Here is a 23186-nt window from a genome sequence, read left to right as displayed (position 1 = left end):
TCTTCCTGCCTCAGACTTCCAGAATGTTGCGGTTACCAGCATCCACCAATAGGCCCAGCTTCTAGAAAGATCTTTCACTTTGTGTGTGTGTGTGTGTGTGTGTGTGTGTGTGTGTGTGTGTGTGTGTGTGTGTGTGTTTTGAGACAGTGTCTCATTATGTAGCCCAGGCTGGCAGTTCTCCTGCCTCAGCCTCCCGAAGTGTTGGGATTACAAGCATGCGCCACTGTGGGTGGCTAGATCTTTCAATCTTAAACATTCTTTTTTTACTTGTTTGATGTGAGAGGTGATTATAGTTATGTTCCCTTTTAAATAAGTTTGTTATAATAGCTTTTATATAAGAGTAAGGGAGAAAATAAAGTGTTTGCAATGTAGTAATTCCAGTGGAATGTTGATTCTGAAAGCTGAAGGCAGCTCAGAGGACAGTGGTCTGCAGTACTGGCTGCTAAGGTCTTTGCAGCAGTTGGGTGGTGAGTTAGGCACTGGAGCAAGACATCCCTGAGAAGGAAGCACTAGGCCAGTAATCAGTACATCTAGATGTTCTTTCTGTTGTGCTGGGGATTGAATTTAGGGCATTGAATGTACTAGCAGGCTCTCTGCAACTGCACTATGTCTCGAGCTCATCAATTTTTTTATTTTGAGGCAGGGTCTTGCTAAATTTCTCAGGCTGGCCTTGAATTTGCAATCATCCTTCAGACCTAAGTAGCTGAGATTACAGGTATATGCTCCCACTCCCTGTTAATCACTCTATCTTGATTGTCCTTATAAAACTTTGCTTTGCTTCAGGCCTTTTAACTGCCCATTGATTAGTTTCAGGAGAATAATATCTGTTAAAGTTCTAACTCAGCAGTTTGCCTTCATAGGATAGGTAGGAAAGAAATATTCAGAGGTAAAGGGTGACCAACAACGAATGTGTTTTGAAAATATTAAATTCCTTAAGGAATTGATAGCTTTAAGAAAATGTACACATTTACAAATGATTGTTAAAAAGTTCATCAATAAAAATATAATACTTCCTTGGGAAGTCTTTGATTTTTTTTAAGATTGGAAAGATCAATGGGTCATTATTTGATTTTAGGAGATATATATATATAAATATATATTGTTTTGTTTTGTTTTGTTTTGTTTTGTTTTTGTGGTACTATGGTATGAAACCAGGGCCTCACACATGCCAGGCAAGCACTCTACTGCTGAGCTATCCTCCCAGCTCCTTTTAAAAAATTTTATTTTGAGATAAGCTCCAGCTAAGTTTGGCCTGAAACTTGTGATCCTCTTGCCTCACCCTCCTAGAGAAGTAACTGGGTTTATAGGTGTGTGACACCACTCCTGGCTAGAGAGTTTATTTTCTTTCTTTCTAAACTGTGTGGAATAGTGTCTACTTTGTCTTTCTACTGAATGCAGAATGTAGAGCTTCTTTTGTAAATGTTACTCTATTATATAGATACTGGCCAGGTGGTACAGTTTAGACTTTCTCAAAGATTAAAAAATAAGGAATATTCAAAATTAACCAGCAGTTAACTATTCATTGGTTAAATTTATTTAGTGGTACAATTATGAATCTTGTGTTTATGAAATAAGCACTTGAAAGTGCTTTGTTAATTCTAAGATGTTCAGCTTTGAGAAAATGCACTTGATGTGAAAAGAGGCCTTATTCCTACTTATAGCATGGATTTATCCTACTTCTCTAAGAAACAGTAATATTAATGGTTTTGAATAGTTAAACTCAAATCTCCCAGGTGCAATTTTTTTTTTGGTACTGGGGATTGAACTCAGGACCTTGTGCTTTCAAGGCAGGTGGTGGAACCACTGAGCTAAAATCCCGGGCCCCTCAAATCTCTAAAATCTGCAAAATAACCAGTGTGTTTATGCTATCCTCACTCTTGTCTTTCTTTCTTTACATATGGATATGCTTGCTAACTTTTCCTTCCCCTTTATCATCTTTAGAAATTTATTTTTTGTGTGGATTGCTTCTTGAACCCAAGGCCTTGTGCATGGTAGGCAAGCACTATACCACTGAATCCTTATTTTATTTTATTTTGTTTTCATAAGACAGCGTCTTGCTATGCAGTTTAGGCTGGCCTCAAGCTCATGGCGATCTCGTGCCTCAGCCTCCCAAGTGCTGGGATTACAGGCTTGTGCCACCAATCCCAGCTTTATTTCACTAAATTGCCCAGCCTGCCCTCAAACTTACCATCCTCTTCTCTCAGACTCCTAAGTAGCTTGGGATGGAATTGTCACAGGACAAGGTCTGAGGAGATTCTTAGGCTGAGATAAGTAACCTTACCTACCATATCTGTAGAAGGGTTGTAGTTTTGCCTACTTCCTTCACAGAGAAAGAATTTTCAGGATTAGTCAGTAAGAGACAGGGGAAAAGTTTTATTAGGCAGAAATTAAAAGGTACACACCCAAATAGAGTGTGGGCCCTCAAGAGATAGAAGTGCTTAATTTTTGGAACTGAAATCATTTATGCTTCTCTTGAGGAGGTGGAAACCTTGAGAAGAGATGGCTTGTGGGCCCAGTTTGGTTTTATTTTTTAATTTTTTTAAATTTTTAAAATAAGTTTATTATCAAACACACACACATACAAAAGTTAAAATCATTCAAAGAAGAACAATGCAAGGGAAAAAGAAACTACAATATTCAAATACAGTAGAACTCAACCAAAACAAAACTGAAAAGCACTTAAACATTTTTCCATATAATTTAAAAAAGCATCTCAAGCACCAGCAAGACACCAGAGGATGTGATTTGTTTCAGAAAGATCCCCAAAACCAACACTGAACAAATAGTGGTCTGGGAGAAAACTCCAGTTAGCTAGCAGACTCCACACAAGTCAAGCTTCTCCCTAATTTAAATTTTGATAGTCATATGACACGCGATGGAAACACAATCCGAGAAATATGTTATTAGGCCATTTCATCCGTGTGTATCCTTAATTACACTCTCAGTTTCTCACACTAGAGAAACTTCGGTATTTACACATGTGTGTCCTATTTATTTCACTTAAGAGGATGGCCTCAATATGCATCCATTTAGCTATAAATGTCTCTAGTTTCTCGTTCTTTATGGCTGAGTAATACTCCATTTTATAAAAAAACCAGATCTTCTTTATCCAGTTTCCAGTTGATGGGCACTTGGGTTGTTTCCAAGCTTTAGCTATTACAAACTGTGCCACTGTAAACATGGGTGCACCTATATCACTGTGGTATGATTCTTTTATGGTTTTATTTTTAAGATAGGTATTTTAAACATTCCCTGGATTCTTTCAAACAGTTCCTTTATTTTAGGATTAGGTTTCTGTTCTTTCTCTATTAAGCCAATTTATGGATTTTCAATATTCCTGAGGAATTTTGAGTTTGGTGGGTCTGGAAGGAAAGGAGCCTAAATTTAACCAAGGGAATGCTGATGTGGATCATCTTGGGTGACTTTGGCTCCTGGAAGTTGTAGTCTTCTTACAAGTACAGTTTTTAGTTGTGGTTTCTTGTCTCTTTTTTACCTCCTGTATTTTTTCTACCCTACCTCAGGATTACAAGTATGTAGCACCATGCTTGGTTCTAAAAGTCAGTATCTGCCTGTTCTATTTTATGATAGGCCATTTCTGCTTTCTTTAGTAGAAAAGAAATTTCCACTAACAATGACACTGACATACCTTTCCAGCTTCATTTCCCACTGCCCTTCACTGTTTCAAATACGTACTTGCAGCTCCTAAAACATACTAGCTATTCCACAATTCTGTTACTTACCTGAAATGTCCCTTTCTACATCTGCATCTCAAGTCACTCTTCAAAGCTCTGCTCAGACGTCCCCTCACTATGGGGCCATCTGAAGCTCCCATCCCCACGCTCCCCTCCTGCCTAGAAAGAATGAACTTTTAGAAACTTGTTATATTGGCTATAGCAGTTTTTCCTTTGAGGTAGCTTGGCTTTACAATATTTATGTGAATTTCATATACCTGTGTTATCAAATGCAACAGTAATTTTTTGGAAACATGTTAGGACTGTAAAGAATGTCTGTCTGTGTCTCTATCTAATCTATCTATTTTTACAGTATGGGGGATTGAACCCATGTCCCCTACACTGAGCTACATATCCCTAATATCCCCCCACCTCCCTCCGCCTTGAAAAATTTTGAGACAGGGGGCCGGGGATTTAGCTTAGTGGTTCCACTGCCTGCTTCGCAAGAGTTCACTCCCTGGTACAGAAGAAAAATTTTTTTTGGAGACAAGGTCTCACTAAGTCACTAAGTTGCTCAGCCTGGGCTGAAACTTGTGATCTTCCCATCTCAGCCTCCCAGAGTGCAGGGATTATGTATTACCAGGTCTGGCTTGGAAAGTGCAGTATTGTGCCAATACTGTACTTGCCTTTTTGGAATATGAGGCATGGGTTTAGGACCCTAGAAAAACTTACAGTTTTGCATAAAAAGACTTGTACAAAAGCTTTTTTTTTTTTTTTTTTTAAAGACAGAGCACCACTGCATAGGCCAGGTCAGCCTTGAACCTGCTATGTAGCCCTGGCTGACCTTGAACTCATGATCCTTGTGCTTTAGCCTTCTCAGTGCTGGGATTATAGGTGTGTGTTACCACACCTGACACATTTTTTTTTCCAGCATTTTTTCTAGCAGAGAAGCATTGGAAATAAGCTAAATGCTATCAATAGAAGAGTGGATAAATTGCCAAGTATTCATATAATGGAATATTATTCAAATGAATGAGCGAGGTGTTTAAACCAGTACTAAATCAAATAAAGTATGTCTAAACCAGTGTTAAATCAGATAAAGTTGCAGGATGAAGCATAAGTTAAATTAAGGTTTAGATAGGCTGGGGATTTAGCTCAGTGGTTCCGCAGCCTGCCTCACAAGCACAAGGTCCCAAGTTGGATCCCTGGTACCAAAAAAAAGGTTTAGATAAATCCGGTAAAATAATAATGTAAATACTTTATATTATACATATATGACACATATATTAAAAATATATGTAGTGATAAATACTACATACAGTGCTGTCGTGTGTTTCAGGGGAGAAAGGGAAGGGAAAGGATTGTAGTAAAATATTAGGTAGTCTTAACTGTATGTGTAGGGATGCGTTGTATTTTTACTGTAATGATCTGAATTAAATATGAGAAAATGTTAAAAATCTGTGCAACCTGGGCAGTAGGTACGTGTTTTGTTATTTTATTATTTGAGAAAGGGTCACACTGTGTGGATCAGTCTTGAACTTATTTAAGCCAGGCTGGCTTCAAACTTGTGGTGATCCTCTGCCTCAATGCAGGAATTGAGTGTGCACCACTTTGTCTGTCATTTTGTTATTCTTGACACCTTTCTGAAAACAGAAAAAGAGGGCCAGAGAAGATGATAGGTGGAGACACGAACAGCTTGCAGAAAGGAAAGTTAGGTCATCCATGTTAAGAATGCATATGGCAAGGCTGGCCGCACATGCCTGTAGTCTCACCCCTCTGGGAGGCTGAGGAAGGAGGATTGGGAGTTAGAGCCCAGGCCAGGCAACTTAGTGACTTAGTGAGACATTGTCTCAAAATGAAAAATAAACATGGCTGGGATGAAGGTCAGTTAGAAGGCCCTGGGTTCAAGCCCCAGTACCACAAACAAAACAAAACACGAACATGGCAGATGCAGCAGTTCCGCAGGAAGAGGGGATACTTGAGCAGAGTTGCTGAATATGAAATAGAGAAGTGGTGTGAGGACTGAACATGTCTAATTCAGTCAAATATTCTAGCTAATGATTTCTTTCTGTTGATATTTTTCAGAGAAATATGAAGCACAATGGGAGCAGAAATTGTTTGAATAGGAGAAGTAGGTTTGGTTCTCGAGAAAGAGACTGGCTGAGAGAAGATGTGAAGAGAGGCTGTGTTTACCTTTATGGAGCCGACACAACCACTGCCACTACAAGCACCACCTCCACCTCTTCCTCTTCTTCCTCCACCTCCTCTGACTTACATCTCGTCCTTTGCACAGTAGAAACACCAGCTTCAGAAATATGTGCTGGAGAGGGGAGAGAAAGTCTTTATTTACAGCTTCATGGAGACCTGGTCAGGTGTGGTCTGAGTTTCATCATTAATCTTACTGTAGTACAAGTAACATATGTATTTCTACTTGGAGGTAGACTTTAGAATTTTTTTGTTTTTGTTTTTTGTAGTACTGGGATTCAATCCAGGGTCTTTGCATTAAGCTACGTCCCCAGCCCTTTTCATTCTTTTATTTTGAGATAGAATCTTACGAAGTCACTTTGTTGCCCAAACTTGGCTCAGAATTGTGATCTTTCTGCCTCAGCCTTCCAGTGTGCTGGGATTACAGGTGTGTATCACTAGGCCTGGCTGTTAGTTTTTTTTTTTTCCCCAGGAAGTACTGGGGATTGAACCCAGGGCTTTCACACTGAGCTATATTTCCAGGCCATTTTTGATATTTTTATTTTGAGACAGGGTCTGGCTAAGTCACTAAGCTTCCTAGGCTAAATTTGAACTTGCAGTCCTTTTGCCTCAGCCTCCCAAGTGCTGGGATTACAGGTATGTGCCACCATGCCTGCCTAAATGTTCAGTTCTCTTGCTTTAGCTTCTCTAGTGCTGGGACTTCAGGCACCTACCACCACTCCCAGTGACTTTAGGATTTTACTCTTGCTGGAGCTTATGTTGATTTTAGAGTCATTAGGCTTGAAAAAAGATTTATCCTTGGAATGCTGACTTTATACTCTTGATTTAAAATTATCATGAAGGAAAATTTAAGAGTTCTTTTACTTTTGAGAGTTTTTTTTTTTTTGGTGCCGGGGATGGAACTCAGATCCTTCTGCTTGTGCAGCAGGTGGCGAAACCACTGAGCCACATCCCTGGCCCAAGTTTTTATAAATATTTTAAAAGTTAATTTTTTGGTAGAGTGTAAATAGGATGAAATTGAAATGTGTTACGTGTATAGAGTAAGACATAAGTCTTTCTCTGTTCCCTGTTCCTCAGGCACCAAGACTTTTGTTTTGTTTTGTTTTTTGGTACCGGGGATCGAACTTGGGTCTTTGCACTTGTGGGGGCAGGTGGCAGAACAAATCCCCGGCCCCACCAAGACTTTTTAAGGAAGGCTGTTATTACCAATTTCTTATGTAACCTAGGGATACTCAGTGCATATATATATAATACATATATATGTATATATATGTAAACACACATACATATATGTAGATATATGGTTATAGATTTAATATTTCTTAGAGATCTTATTAATATTTATATAATTATAATTTAATGGCTAAAATAATATTATTTTCCATTTTATGAATCTCTCATAATTTTAGCCCATCTCCTGTTATGGACATTCAAATTGTTACCAATTTTTAATACTGTAAGCAGTACTGCAGTGAATATCCTTTTACCTACTATATCTCTCGTATGTGGGAGTTTATTGCAGGGTAAACTTCTTGAAGTGGAATTGCTGAGTCAAAGGATATGATCATTTATGATTTTGATAATTAATGTCAATTTCTTTTTAAAAAAGATTTTATATTTTCATCTAAAATATGAATGTATACTCATTTCCCCTTTTTCCAAAGCATTAGTATTAAATTTATACGTAAATATAGAAACATACACAAAATGATCTTATGCCTGCTTGTTAACAAAAATGATTGTTGAGTATTTATTTATTTATGGTACTGGGAAACCCAGTGCTTTGAGCATGCTACCCAAGGAGTCTACCACAGAGTTATACCCTCAGGCTCTGTTAAATTGGGGAAGCTAAAGTCACCATTTCAAGGGGAAATCTCTTCCCACCCCTAATGGCTTAAATTTTTACACATTTGATCAAAAGTTTTGCTATTTTGTTATTTTAATTTTCAATTCTTTTGAGAAGTGAAGTTGAGTGTATTTCCACAGGTTTAAAAGCCATTCATGTCTTAAAGGTTTTACATAAATATGAAGAATAGCCTCATGGTAGTCTTACACTGTAAATGTGAACTCTTTAATTAACTTTAAAGAAAGAAATCACTGTTAGTTCTTTGAACTAGACATCAAATCAGAGCTGTTTAAATACCTGACCATTAACCAGCCCTGGTGGCACACACTTGTAATCCCAGCACTGAGGAGGTGAGGCAGGAGGAACGAGAGTTTGAGGCTGGGTTGAGCTACATAGTGTGAGGGCAGCCTGTACCTGTCTCAAAAAACAACAAAAACAGCCGGGGATTTAGCTCAGTGGTTTCGATGCCTGCTGCGCAAGCGCGAGGACCCGAGTTCGATCCCCGGTACCAAAAAAACAAACACAAAACAAAACCCACAAAACCCATTGTTTTTCTGTCCTCCGCACACCTTCCAATAAAGGTTTTTCTCCCCCACTGTGGTATTGGGAATTGAACACAGACTTTACAGTGACCTACACCCAGCCTTTTATTTTTTGAGGCAAAGCCTCACTGAATTGCCTAGGCTGGGCTCCAATTTGGGATCCTACTGCCTCAGTCCCCAGAGTGGATTACAGGAAGAAATATTTTGAAACAAATCAAAGATATGGGTTGAGTACTGTTCAAAGAGAGAGGAAGCTCCCACTTTAAAAGTGTGGTAATAGTAATAGTAACACCTTTAGCTAAGCTAAAAATTGATGTAATTTATAAATATAAACTAAGTTTACTACGTATTCTTTTTAGGATTTGAATAATTCCTGAAACTGAAGATTATCATTTGAATGTTTTCTTTGTTCACTATTTAACTACATTTTCTAAATCTGTTTATACAATGAAAGGATCAGACTGGGTGATCCTTAAGCTTTTCTAAATCTCAGCACTGATTCTGATCTAATTTTATCAGGTGGAAAGTGTTGACCTAAATTATAGCTAGTAGTGTTTGAGTTCACTTAAGCATGTGACTTACTCATTTGTTTGCTATGTTTATGTACACAAAGATACTAGAAATGAGAAAACCTTCCTGGAATGGGTTTGGTACTACTAGTTGTGTGAATAGTAAAGAATCTAGACATAACATAGTTTATTTACTTATATAAATCTATGCTGTACTTAAAATGGAATGCTTGTCTCTTTTTAGCCCAGTTCTCTTGATAATTTATAGTGGAATAGCTCTTTGAAGATATAATCAATTGAAAAATCATGAAAACACTATTGAACTGTAGTTTGAAAGAATGGATATATTTTCATTCCTGGAGTAAGAGCTCTAGAACTTAACATCATGATGATGATGATGATGATGATGATGATGATGATGGGTCTCAGTTAACTCAGTGCTGCACACTGGTCAGTGTGCTTAGCTAGCTTTATGCACATTTTCTCATCAAATCCTTATAATACCTCCAGGGGAGGGAGTATCATTTATTTTGAGGAAGATTGAGGCATTTAGAGAGATGTCCTGTAGCTTGCTCAAGGTCGAGCAGATACTGCTAGGAAGATGGAATGCCCAGCATTTAAGGTAGATGATAGACTTCTGAGTACAGGTCCTGTAGGAGAGGAGCTGGCACAGCAGTTTCCCTCATGGAGTTTTACTGTTTAATTATGCCCATTTCAAGATCTCTTTTAGATCTCTTACTCAGCTGTTAATTGCTTGAGTTCATTCTTATATTATCTAATAGGAGGAGGCATTTTCTTCAAATAATCCTTTATAAGATGGTTGGCAGTCTAAGGTATTACTGAAATATAATATGTGTTCATTGAAGAACTTTTGGAAACTAAAAAAGCCTAAAGGCAAATAATAATATTCAGTACTTATGCTTTATATTCTTTACGTTGTGAAATCCCAACAATCTTGTGGAGTAACACACACACACACACACACACACACACACACACACACACACACACTTTCTGTCCCCTTTTAGATATGGAAAGTGAGGCTTAAGAGAGTTAAGCATGTCACCTAAAAGTAATCAACTAGAAAATGGTAGAGCTGGAGTTTGAACTATGACATTCTGACACCAGATCCCATTTGCTTTTTGTTGTTGTTTTTTGGGTTTTTTTTTTTTGTTTTTTGGTACCAGGGATCAAACTTGGGAACTTGTGCTTTTGAGGCAGGTGGTGGAACCACTGAGCTAAATCCCTGCCCTTGAGGTTTGTTTTTTTTTTGGTGATGGGAATCGAACTCAGGACCTTGTGTGCCGCTGTGCTAAATCCCCAGCCCTGTTTTTTGTTTTTTGAGACAGGATCTCACCGTGTAGCATAGGCTGGCCTTGAACTCACGATCCTTCTACTTCAGCCTCTCCAATGCTGGCACTATTGAACCCAGCAGATCTCATCTTCTTAACCTATATTGGTAACATTTTTCCCCCAGATTGTTTTTTGAGCACATGTACGCTTCTTAATAATTACATATTTGGTCTCATACCATATATTTCAATTTTATATCCTCCTGCTTCACTTAATGGATCATCTTAATTTAATTGTATATTAAAAATTAGATACCTTTTTTTCCCCCTGTACTGTGGATTTAATCAGGAGTACTCTACTACTGAGTTACATCCCTAGACCATTTTATTTTTTATTCTGAGACAGGGTCTCACTAAGTTTCCAAGTTGCCTAGGCTGGCCTCAAACTTGCCTCAACCTCCTAGAGTGCTGGGATTACAGGCATGAGCCATCACACCTGGCTCCATGTTATGGATAACAGTATAAATTGTTTAAAATTGAGAGATACATTTATGGTCTAAGGGTTGAATTCTAGAATGAGAGTTTGTGGGTTTAAATCCTGGACTGACAGTTACTATGAAAGTACTTCTTGCTTCTTGTGCCTCAGTTTACTAATCTGTAAAATGGTTGATAATATTTACATTGTTGAATTGTCATGAGGATTAAATTAATTGCACGTTATGAAAAATAATGAATTAATACTTGTAAAGTAGTACTTCTTAAATCATCCACTTGGGAAGCTTTTTAATACACAGATTCTGATTCAGTAGATCGAGCATAGGGTCTGAGATTGTGTATTTCTGTTTGGCTCCCAAGTGTTGTCCTGTACTTTGAGTAGCAAGGAAATAAAGTGCTACTTATTTCCCTTTTCTCTGTCTCTATCTTTGCTAGGAATTAAACCTAGGGCTTCCAGTATGCAGCGCATGTGCTGTACCACTGAGCTACACTCCTAGTCATACATGCTGAATAATACCACCTATTTAGGGTATTTCAACTCACTCATCTCTTAAAAGTAGTGTTGCATTGACTAAACCATTGCCCATAAATCTTTACATTGTGACTGTCTAGGCTAGGGCCTGGAAGTCGATAACCAGGACTTAAAATCTTTGTTTTTTCCAAATCATTCTTTTTATACTTTTTTTTTTTCCATTTATGGACTTGTCACTTGAATATAAATAAATGGTTTGTAATTTATAGAATTTTTGCACTTGAGGGAACTGTAGAGAGATCATCTACTAGTGAAATGAAGTCTCTTCAACCCAACAGTAGCACCCCATCCCCAATTATGTGTGGAGCCAGAGCTTTTGGGTGTCACAGTTACTGGGGAGTTACCAGCATTTATGGGGCAGGGGACAGAGAAGCTTCAATGTGTGAGATGGCAAAGAATTGTCCTGCCCCCAAACAAAGAACTTGCCGTTGGGAACCACTGAGAACATTGCCTTTGTTTTATAGATGTACATAACAAGCCCAGAGTTCAGGTTGAAAGCACCATTTCTGAAGCTGACTGGTGGTAGGGTTGCAGTTGGGACATAGGAGAGTCCTACTAGCCTGCTGCTTCTTGTGTTGTACTGTTTGGCCCTGTTTTTTTCTGTTGAACTGTTCAAGTGATAAATGACTCACCGGTGAAACTTAGTGTTATCATTGCCCTCCATCTGGAAAGCTGTAACGAGATCATATGTAATAAAGTGGATTGGCCTTTGACTCATGGTCATATATCTACTTTTATTCTTAGTCATCACAATGACTAAGATTTCTAATTGTTTGATAGCCATTTAAAGATAAGCTGAGAATTAATAGGATGTTTATAACAGAAGATAACTCAGAATTTGGGGTCCTGATTTTTAAATTTTATATTGAACCCAGGGTCTTCACACTGAGCTACACAGGTTACTGAGTCCTAATCCCTACCACTGACTTGCTGGGTAACTTCTTGCAAGTCATCAAAATTTGTCCCCCCTCCATGATGTGTGATTGAAATATAGTATATGGTGAATGTTTATTTTTTTTCAGTACCGGGAATCAAACTCATGACCTTGCACTTGCCAGGCAGGTGTCTCACCGCTGAGCTAAATCCCCAGCCCCATGGTGAATGTTTAAATTTAAAAAATTATTACAGTAAAAGACACATTGCCATTAATCTCCCTTAAATACTCTCCCTTGCTTCAAACACACTTATCATCCCATTGTTCTCGCCACTCTCTGAAGCACTTCTGGAAGTCATCTTTCTTGAGTGTCTATGATGTGTGATGAAAAAATATGGTAAATGCTGCTGTTGAGTGCCAATGGAAAGGCAGGCTCATTAAAGGACATTTCAGTATGTCCTCATTCATCTTATTTACCAGATTTGGCCCTGTGCGATTTCATTGGATAAGGCAAAGTCAAAATGGCCATGAAAGGTAAATGTTTTGAATTGATTCAGGAACCTGAGGCAGCCATGATGGCACAACTAAAGACGCTCATAATTAATAGCAATGTGTTTTTTATTGTAATAAATTTTTAAAAATTGCTAGGCAAGCACTCTACCACAGAGCTACATCTCCATCCCTGACACCATATACAGTATTTTGAAATGAAATGAAAATTTCTTTTTCAAGATACATACCCAACTGATTACTAATAAGAAAGGGAAAAGGAATTTATGGGTATGGTCAGGGGCAGCGAGGGTTAATCTTAGGAATTGAACCCAAGGAGCACTGACCTATGTATGTCCCCAGCTGTCTTTAAAATTTTTATTTTGAGACAGGGCTTCACCACCTTGCCCACCTGGCCTGGAGTTTTGGATCCTCCTTCCCCAGCCTCCTGAGTAGTTGGAATTACAGGTGTGCCCATGCCTACTTTTGTTTTGTGCTTCATATTTCTGTAATATTTTAAAACTTGAAAAGAATGTATTAGACCGGGCCTGGTGATGCCTGCCTGTAATCCCAGGACTCAGGAGGCTGAGACAAGAGGATGAGAGTTCAAGACCAGCCTGGGCTACATAGCAAGACCTGTTTAAAAAACAGAACAAAACAAAACGAAAAAAGAAGGGGAGGAAGGGGAGAGGGAGGAGATATTATACATCACTAAATTGAAATATAAATAATTTTATTTTGAAGCTTTGTTTTGTATTTTAATACTTCTGCCATCAGTGTGTTTCTTACAGTTGATGCTAGGTCATGGCTTAATTGGCAGTGTTTTCTTCTTAATGGTTATTCTGACACCATCTGGTTTACTGCCGTGTACGTCTGACACTGATCACTTGGGTTAGTGCTGACTTCACAAATTAAAGGACATAGTCCCAGACAAGACTGACCTTCTTTTAGATTTCAGGAGCTCTTCAGGATTCCCCAGGCCACCTGAACTTCTTAACAGCTGGCTACAAATTTGGAAGTTCTCACCACCCTTTCAAGTTCAGTAATTCACTGGAAAGATGCACAGAACTCAGAAAAGTGTTGTACTTATGGTTACAGTTTTAATATAAAGGATACAATCAGAATGAGCCAACTGAAGAGAAACATAGGACAGAGTTTGGAGGGTTCCCAATGTCTTCTCCCCAGGGAATCTTGGGCTGCCACCATCCTGGCATTTGAAGTATTCACCAACCTGGAAGCTCCAGTGAGCTTCTACAGTTTATACCAGGGGTTTATTACAAATCCATGACCAGTTAAATCATTGACTGTGTGACTGAATTAAACCTTTATCCTTCTTGTCTTCCCTACCTGGAGCGGATCAGAGCTCCAACCCTCCAGTCTTTGGATGGTCTTTCTAGTGACCAGCCCTCATCCTGAATCACCTTGTCTCTGACATTAATTCAGGGGTGACCCATGGGGCCTGTGGATAAGCAAGACACTTTTGTTACTAAGGATTAAGAGTCTGCCACCTAGGAATTAGGGCCCAAAGCCAGTCATATTACTTCATTTCTTAAATTTGGAGAGGTGATCTCACAAGTTATTCAGGTTGGCCTTGGTCCTTCCTGCCTCCACTTCCTGAGTAGCTGAGATTACAGGCATGTGCCACCACACCCAGCTATATTTTTTGATATACAGCAGGGTGGTGCATAAAAATTGTATATTAGATGTAATGAAATATGATAATTTAAAAACATAACCTTTTAGATGTCCTGATATGAGTAAAGTGATATTTGAAGTCATTTGAACTCTGTTTTGCACAAATTATTTTAGCAATAGAAAATAATATGGTTTGCCTAAAGAAGATTACCATTTTTTTTTGTCATGGCCCTAGCGTATTCTCTCTTTAAAGTTTTATTTCATTGTGTATATTTGTGGGGTACAATGTAACAACATGGATAAACCTAGGGAACATTATATTAAATGTAATCCCACCACTTGGGAGGCTGAGGCAGGAGGGTTGCTGTGAGTTTGAGGCCAGCCTGAACTACTTAGTGAGACCTGAAGATTAGCATTTTGTTGTTGTTTCAGTGTTGGGGATCAAATTCAGGGGTGCTCTATAGCTGGCCTCATCCCCGGCCCTTTTTAAATTTTATTTTGAGACAGGTTCTCACTAAGTTGTCCGGGCTGGGCCCAAACTTGTGATCCTTCTACCTTCAGCCTCCTAAGTAGCTAAGATTACAAGTATGCTGACTGTTTAATGAAATTGATAGAAGTTTAAACCCTGATGTAGTTGTTAGTATTGTTGCATTAGTTGGCTGGTTTAATGAGAAATTATCATATAGCAATATTCAGATTTAAATGGATTACAGTAGTCTTCTTGTCACCCTAAAGCAATAGTGGAAGTAATGCAAATGTTGAATATAGCTTTTTGTTGCCAGCATTACTCTCCTACAGCTGTTTTGCAATATATAATTTCTCTTTGATTTGTGAGAGATTTAACAAATAATCACCAGCTTGCTAAACTTTTGGAATTTTGAAACAAAACATTTATCTGTGAGCTTATTATTGCATGTCCGTTCCCCATACTCTACTCTCTTAAGCAGATGAGTTTAATGAGTAAATGGAATTAGTCTCACTTTTTACTTTTTTTGATACTTCTTGAAATATTGCTTGTTTACTATTTATGCTAAATTAATGAGAGTAGATGTGGAGGTTCTTTTGATTTTTTATTCCTACCACCAGAGATAATACTGTCTTTATGTGGAAATATATAGAGCAGTGGTGGTGAACCTATGGGATGTGCATTATTGTATTTTTCTTTTAAGACAAAAGATGTTAATATAGAATTGGTTTTTCTAAAAACCTCAGTATTCAGATTTTTTTTTTTTTTTTTTGTACCGGGGATCGAACTCAAGACCTCATGCTTGCGAGGCAGGTGGTGGCACCACTGAGCTAAATCTCTGGCCCAGTATTCAGATTTAATTGCAATATTGGCACTTTGTGATAAATAAGTGGGTTTTGGGTTACAGTTTGGCACCTGTTCTCTGAGATTCCCCATCACTGATACAGAGGGTTTCCAAAATGCAGAGCCTGGAAACTTTTAGGCCAGGAAATTTCATTATGTAAAATATATCAGAATTAGGATGTTTCCATTTTTCAGTTTTCTCCAGAAAGAAAGGAAAATTGAGCAAGTAACAGTTTAAAAGTTTAATTATTTTTTGGTTCAGAATATGTAATCATTATATGGGATTATAATATTTAAATACATTTAACTTTATATCCCGAGATAGGAAGATTCACATGGATTTGTATTATTTTAAGAAGGTCTTAGTACCTCTTTTTTTTAAAGCAAAACATTTATTGGTACATTTTAGATATACATAATGATAACATTCATCACAGGGAATTTTGGAATTTGTACCTGTACATGATATATCTTGCTTCTGTTTTTTTTTTTGAGACAGGGTCTTGTTGTGTAGTCCAAGCTGGCCCTAACTCACTATGTATCCCAGGCTGGCCTCAAACTCGAGATCCTCCTGCCTCAGTTTACCAAGTCCTTTGATTGCATCTGGCCCTTACAGTCTCTTGAGTTCTAAAAGACAGTAATAGTCATGTGGGCCAAATTGATTCCTACAGGAGTCTCTTCATATCTGTGACAGATGGCTCTCTGATTTTCTGTGAACAGTTCTGTGAAAGTCTCTTTCATTATTGAGCATCTATTAAGATTCTTCCTCATATTTAGAACAAATCCACCTATGCAAATTCTCATTGTTCCTAGTTCCATTCTTGGGAGCCATATAGAGTAAATCTAATACTTCTTGACATCTGAAGATCATAGCCCTTTGTACCCTTAGTCTTTATCTTCAAGTTAATCTTTCTCTGGTCATTCTTATAACAGGTTAACCCTACCAAGATGTAGGGTATTAGAAGTCTTTCTTAAAATGCGTCTTTCTCAGAAAAATTCTACCATTTTGCTAGGATAATGCCTGTCATACTCATAGACCTTTCTGAGTTTTCTTTTCTTTTTTTTTTTTTTGGTACCGGGGATCGAACTCAGGTCCCTCCGCTTTTGAGGCAGGCGGCGGAACCACTGAGCTAAATCCCTGGCCCTTTTTTTTTTTTTTTCTTTTGGTACTGGGGATTGAACTCCGGTCCTTGGGTTTGTGCAGCAGGCTGCAAAACCACTGAGCTAAATCCCCGGCCCTGAGTTTTATTTTCTTTGGTTATGGGTTAATGTTTTTATTCTGAAGACCTTATTTTCTATTTCTGTTAAGTTCAGTTTTTATTGGTCATTCTGGACTTTGTTCTTTGGTTCTTTGTTTCATTGTAAACTTATTTTCATAGTTTCTGGAAGCTTAAAAGACTGAATGGAACAGTAAGGAGGGACGAGGTGGTTGTAGTTTTGTCTTTTTTGTATATCACTTTGATTTCTGTTCCTCAATTATTACTTTGAAGCATTTGTTCATATGTAGCTTTATAATGTTCCCATTTTGTTATTTTTTTTACTTAAATCTTGTTGCCACCTGCATTTTCTAGTTCTTTTAACTATAAAATACTGATTATCTTTTTGCCATTATGAGAAATATATCATATTTCTAATCAGTTTAATTCTTAAGTTTTCTAAACAGAATCCTTTTAATTTTCTTTAAGACCTTTTGAGCATGCATAGGCTTTTCTGTAATACTTGCTTTTTTGGTTTTTTTTTTTTTGTACCGGGGATCGAACTTGGGACCTTGTGCTTGCAAGGCAGGCGGTGGAGTCACTGAGCTAAATCCCTGGCCCTCTTTTGGGTTATTTTAGGTGAGGAAAATAGTCTGTTTTTATTCTAATTAAAGTATAATTACAGTCCTAAATTTTATGGAATTATAATTGTCAACATGTTACTGAATACTTATTACATGCAAAATACTTTACTAATTTACATGTTATATCTTGTTAGTAAATAAATTTAATATCAACTCTATGAATTAGATTTTTATCATTGTTCCCATTATACTGATGACAACAAGGTTAAATAACTTATATAGGGACATGCAGTTGATAGGTGGCAGAACTGAGACTCACACCCAGGTGCTCTGACTTTTGGAACCCATATCCTTAACCACTGTATTTATTACTCCTTGCTTTCTGATAAAAGAAAGCACTGTAAAAGACCCATCTCACTATAATGACTACTGAAAACCTGTCCACACACACACACTGATAATTTTTTTTTTTGGTACAGGGATTGAACTCGGGACCTTGTGCTTGCGAGGCAGGTGGAGGAACCACTGAGCTAAAGCCCCGGCCTGATAATTTTTGTTTATAAAATATTTTTCAGTGAAGGCCCTGGATTCAGTCCCAATCCCAGTTCCATCCCCCTGCCCCCCCCCCAAATTAAAGCCAGAGTGGGTGGTGCATTGCTGTAATTCTAGCACTCTGGCAGGTTGAGGCAGGAGGATCACAAGTTTGAGCCCAGCATGGGCACTTTAGTGACTTAACAAGACCCTGTCTCAGAATAAAAAAGGGCTCGGGATGTAGCTCATTGTGAAGACCCTGGGCTCCGTCTCTAGTACTGCCCCACCACCACCAAAAAAAGGGGTAGTTTTAAGTCTATTTGCTATAAAATCAATGGTACCAGGGGCCATAAATGCTCATTGTGAAAAATCCTGAGTTCAGTCCCCAATACCAAAAATAGACCCCCGCATTAGTATTTTAAGTCATTTGATGCAAAGTATAGTGTCACCAGGAGGCCATAAATGATTACTAGACATTCTGTTTTTATCTCAGCGTTTAGTCAGGATCATGTGGGGTAGAATGATCTTTGGGAAATTTGGGGTCATTCAGTCCTAGCTTTTTTTGTTCGTGTGCGTATTTGAGACAGGGTCTTGCTGTGTTGGCCAGAGTAGCCTTGAATTCCATATAAAGCTCAGGCTGTCCTTGAATTCTCAATCTTCCTGCCTCAACCTCTCAAATGCTAGGTAGGATTACAGGTGTGTACCATCAACCTGCTCATTGCTAGTTTTTGTGGAAGCCAGTGGAAATACATAGTGCCGAGGGCAGAGTAGACAACCGTATTTGTGTGTATAGTTTATATGAAATAATTTTTGTCCAAGTGTAATCCTTTAAAAATATAACCCTCAGGGGCCAAAGATTTAGCTCAGTGGTGCTGCCGCCTGCCTCGCAAGTGTAAGGTCCCGAGTTGGATCCCTGGTACCCCCAAAAAACAACAAAAAAAACCCAATCCTTCATAATTCCACTGCATTTAAGTTTAGACTGGAGGTTCTCAAAGGACCTTGAGGTTTCTGCAATCCTTTTCCCCATCCTGAAATTCTTTAAAGAGATGAGGTCAAAATCATTTTATTATAAGACATTAATTTTTTTTTTCATTTCCAATCCCTCATTAGTGTGCATTGGAGCTTTCTAGAGACTGCATGGCATGAGATCTCAACAGAGTGAAAACACTACATGAGCAGAGTTGAGAATCCAGCTGTCTTCATTTAAACCAAAACCAAAAATGTAACAGTGCCACTCTTATCATTAAATTTTATTCTTGAAAACATTTAAAAATATTTATATTAATCTCCCAAGGGTTTATTATTTTAAGGCAATAAAACTGGGAATTCTTAATTTTTTTTTGGTACTGGGGATCCAACTCAGGACCTTGTGCTTGCAAGGCAGGCAGCAGCACCACTGAGCTAAATCTCTGCCGTAGGAATTCTTAATTTTAATTTCTAATTTAGTAGATATCACTAGATATAACCCAGCTAAACGTAAACTCTTTTGGGTCCTCAAAGAATACAAAGGGGCTAGGTATGGTGGCACTTACTGCCATCCCAGCACTGGAGAGGCTGAGGCAAGAGGATTGTGAGTTTGAGGCTTTAGCAATTTCGGGGCCAGCCTGAGCTACATGCCAAGACTGTTGTCTCAAAACAATAGCAACAACAATAGTAACAGTATAAAAGGATTCTGTGACCTAATACTTTGAAAATCACCTGTTTAGACTAGTTGTATCATGTGCTATTAAAGAAAATCTTGATACGGAAATAAAAACCAAGAGTATGTTGAAAGATTAAAAAAATTAAGTGAAACATTTTTATTACTTACCAAATATTTTTCTTTTGAATTTTGTAAGCAGGAGACTGGAACCTACTGAACGACCTCTTCAGATTGTTTATGATTACTTATCCAGACTGGGATTTGATGATCCTTTGCGCATACAGGAGGAGGCTACAAATCCTGACCTTGGCTGTATGATTCGATTTTATGGTGGTAAGAATTTATCAGTGGTTTTGTGAATATTTTACTACTTTTAAGTTTGATTACTTATGCTTTTGTTTGCCTTTAGCTTTTCTTTGTTGTTGTTTTTGTTTTTTCGAGGACAGGGATTTGCTGTGTATTCCAGGCTGGCCTTGAACTCACTAGCTTAAGCTGTCCTCCAACTCATGGCAGTCCTCCTGCCTCAGCCTCTTAAGCACTGGGATCACAGGCATGGGCCACCATGCATAGATACCTTTAGCATTTGAAAAGTATTTTATCAAAAGCAATTTTTAAGCTAGTTAACTCATGTCCTGAAAAATAACCAGACTACAATAAAAACAGCTCAAGGAGTGAGGGAAGATTTAGATGTATTAAGTCTGGTGTGGTTGTGCATACCTGTAATCCTAGCACTTTGGGATGTCTAGGCAGGAAGATTGCAAGTTGGAGCCCAGCCTGATCAATTTTAACAACTTACTGAGACCCTCTATCAAAAAGTAAAAAAAATGCTAGAGATGTAGCTCAGTGTGAAGGACCTAGATTCAATCTTCTGTTTCCACAAAGTAAAAGTATTAACACAAATATCTTCCTTTTTATTTTTATTCTTTTTGTAATTTTGTTTTGCTAACTTACAATTATTTTTATACCTTTGCCAGAATCTTCATCAGATCATACTTCAATATCAGTTATTTTTGAAGCGCCTGGTAAAGTGTGAACTTTGAATACAGTGGTACTTTGGTTCACAAACTTGATTCTTTTCAAATGATTCTCGTTGCAAACCAAGTTGGATGAGAAATGAATCAAATTTAATGGTTAGGTACAATGTTGACCTTATGGGGAAATTTGATTCGGTGTTTGTCTAGTTCAGTTTGTCACTAGAATTGTGGAGAGGATTGAGTTCATGAATCAAGGCACTGCTGTAGTTCAATAATGTTGAGCAGTAGGTAGTGATTATTATATATGACTCGACATTTGATACATATGAAATTTGTGTATTGATATATTTATGGACTTTAAAATCTTGAATCTTTTACTCTCTTTTATGTATCTCTCCCCCCCAAACTGTTTTTCACCTAATTGCTTCAACAATAAAGTTAGACTTAATGAAATGAGATTTTTTTAATGAATGTTATTTTTCAATTATATATAGCCTACTATCACTACAGTACTAAGTAGCATTCAGTGAGCACTTACTGTATGTTTTTATAGTCATGAATTATCTAATTTACTCATTATAGTCCCCTATTTTATAGGAGCTACTCCTTTGCTTTACAGATGAGAAAACTGAGGCAGAGAGAAGTTAAATAACTTGTTCATTATTGTGTAACTAGTAAGCGACAGCCATTTGATACATAACAGTTTGAATTAATGTGACCCACTTCCAAACAGTTGCTCTAGGATGGTTAAATTATAAGTTTTATGTAGGCAGAACTATGTGCTAAGTAAGTTTCCCTGTTCTCATTCCTTACTGACTTGCTTTCTGTGTGGGTTTGTTTGTTTGTTTTGTGGGGTCAAGGATGGAGGCCAGAAGCATTCTACCACTGAGCCTCATCTTCATCCCTTTTCACCCCTTTAGTTTTTAGTTTGAGTTGGTAAATTGGCCAGGCTAGCCTTTAACTTGCAATCCTCTTGACTCAGCCTCTTGAGTAATTGGGATTTATAGATGTGAACCATGGTGCTTGGCTCTGTATATTATATTACTACTTTTTTTGGGGGGGGGGTCCCTAGGCTTGAATTCAGCCTTTGCATTGAGCTACATTCCCAGCCCATTTTTGTTTTTATTTTTTTATTTTTTTGTTTTTGAGACAGGGTCTTACTAAATTGCTACATAGTTTGCGCTGGGCTTGAACTCATAATTCTCCTGCTTTACCCTGCCAGAGTGTTAGTCTATGGGTTGCTATGCCCAGCATGTATACTACTTGATACAGTTCTTTAACATAATATGGACAGCCAATTTTATTAAATGCACTTTACAAAATATATTATTTATAATTTTTGTCACAGCAGTATTTTATGACTTATAGTTCCAGTAGTTTCATTTTATTTAATTCCCATTAATATCTGTCTTTGGGAATGCCTTGTGCCTTGTGGTCTTTGTTTTTGGTTTCCTTTCGTTTCGTTCATGTGTCAAGATCATTGTCTGAGACTTTTTTTTCTTATTTACCTTTGGCCAGAACATATTAATATATGGTCTGTTACTTTCTTTGTTATTTTTATGGTTAGTTGTACTGATCTGCAGCTTTCCTGTATATCAGCTTTTGAGAAATCCAAGGAAGAAATACATTTTGAAGTTATTCTGGAAACAAATTTATGTGTTGAGGATTATTGTGACTAAAATCTAAGTAATTTTTGTGTTTATTTCTTAGAGCAGTATAAGGTTTAGCTAATAATCTTTGAGGAAGCTAGCAAGGGGTTTTCTATATAGCAAATAGATTACTGTAGGAGGAAAAGTAGCATTGCTTATTTGATATTATTTCTTTTTTTTTTTTTTTGGCAGTATCATGGATGGAACTCAGGACCTTGCACTTGTGAGGCAGGCACAGTGCCACTGAGCTAAATCCCCGGCCCTAATATTATTTTTATTTCAGAAGCATAATGTATATTCCATTTAGGTGAGGGAAGATAGCATAAGAGATTGTGCTATGGTTTGATGAGCCTTTTCTGTATTATTCTCAGGAAATGTAAATATGAGCTTCTCAAACATATTAGATCCCAAAAATAGAGCATAAATTCTTTATTTCTTAGGTCAATTTTGCTGGTTATATTTGTACTTTCAGATAATGCTTCTGATGATGATATTTTGTTGTTGTTGGTACCGGAGATTGAACTCAGGACCTTGAACTTCTGAGGCAGGCGCAGCGCCACTGAGCTAAATCTCCAGCCCTCTGATGATGATATTGTTTAATGTTATCACAACTGTATTCTCATCATTAGTTGAAATGTTGGGGCAAGGTTTTTCTTGTTCTATAAAGAGAAATATTTAATTAAAATCCAGTAGTACCTACCTCCCCAAACCAGACCTTGAAATGCCCTATTAAAATTATATAAATTATACAAATAGTAGAATACTGATTTTTTTTCTAAAAGTGAAATGGAGCAATCTTCATTGTCAATTAAGTGAAAAAGGAAGGTACAAAAGTATGTATACATATATGTATAGTATATTGCTTTTTATATAAGAAAGATAGGAAAATACACATATATAGACCCTTGTATAGTTCTTGAATTCTTGAATATATGGGAATAATGAATAAATGATTTAAGTGACAAGAAAGAAATACAATAAATCCCTTTGGTAGTTCATGGAGGGAGAATAATTGCTAGGTTAAAGTTAAATCTGAGAAAAGGTAAGACTAATTTGAGGAATACAACCCATATATCACTATAAAACTTGGCTAAAAGAAAAAAACTTGGAACAGTAATGTGCTCCTTAACTGATTGTGATTGATCCTGAGTTTTTCATTGTACATTTTTATTCTAGAATGAAAGTTGAGTCTTAAGCCACCAATAAACTAC

At 37.5% G+C, this 23186-nt stretch overlaps 1 protein-coding gene across 5 annotated transcripts in view; it reads left to right on the top strand.

Annotated features, from left to right (window-relative positions):
* Phlpp2 (PH domain and leucine rich repeat protein phosphatase 2) overlaps positions 1-23186 on the top strand; it is a 77109-nt gene that overhangs the window by 2932 nt on the left and 50991 nt on the right. For 3 of the 5 annotated variants that reach the window (XM_021256735.2, XM_087210641.1, XM_021256737.2), the window contains exons 2-3: positions 5757-6043; positions 19549-19685. In XM_021256735.2, the coding sequence (XP_021112394.2) occupies positions 5757-6043; positions 19549-19685 (424 nt within the window). Of the gene's footprint in view, positions 1-331; positions 716-5756; positions 6044-19548; positions 19686-23186 lie in introns of those variants that run through there. The other 2 variants (XM_087210609.1, XM_004842901.3) reach the window with 2 other exon arrangements.

This window comes from Heterocephalus glaber, unplaced genomic scaffold (assembly GCF_053883595.1).
Source record: "Heterocephalus glaber isolate CG9 unplaced genomic scaffold, H.glaber_assembly_v1.0 deba00000071, whole genome shotgun sequence".
NCBI lineage: Eukaryota > Metazoa > Chordata > Mammalia > Rodentia > Bathyergidae > Heterocephalus > Heterocephalus glaber.
This window is presented reverse-complemented; position numbering and strand designations above follow the sequence as displayed.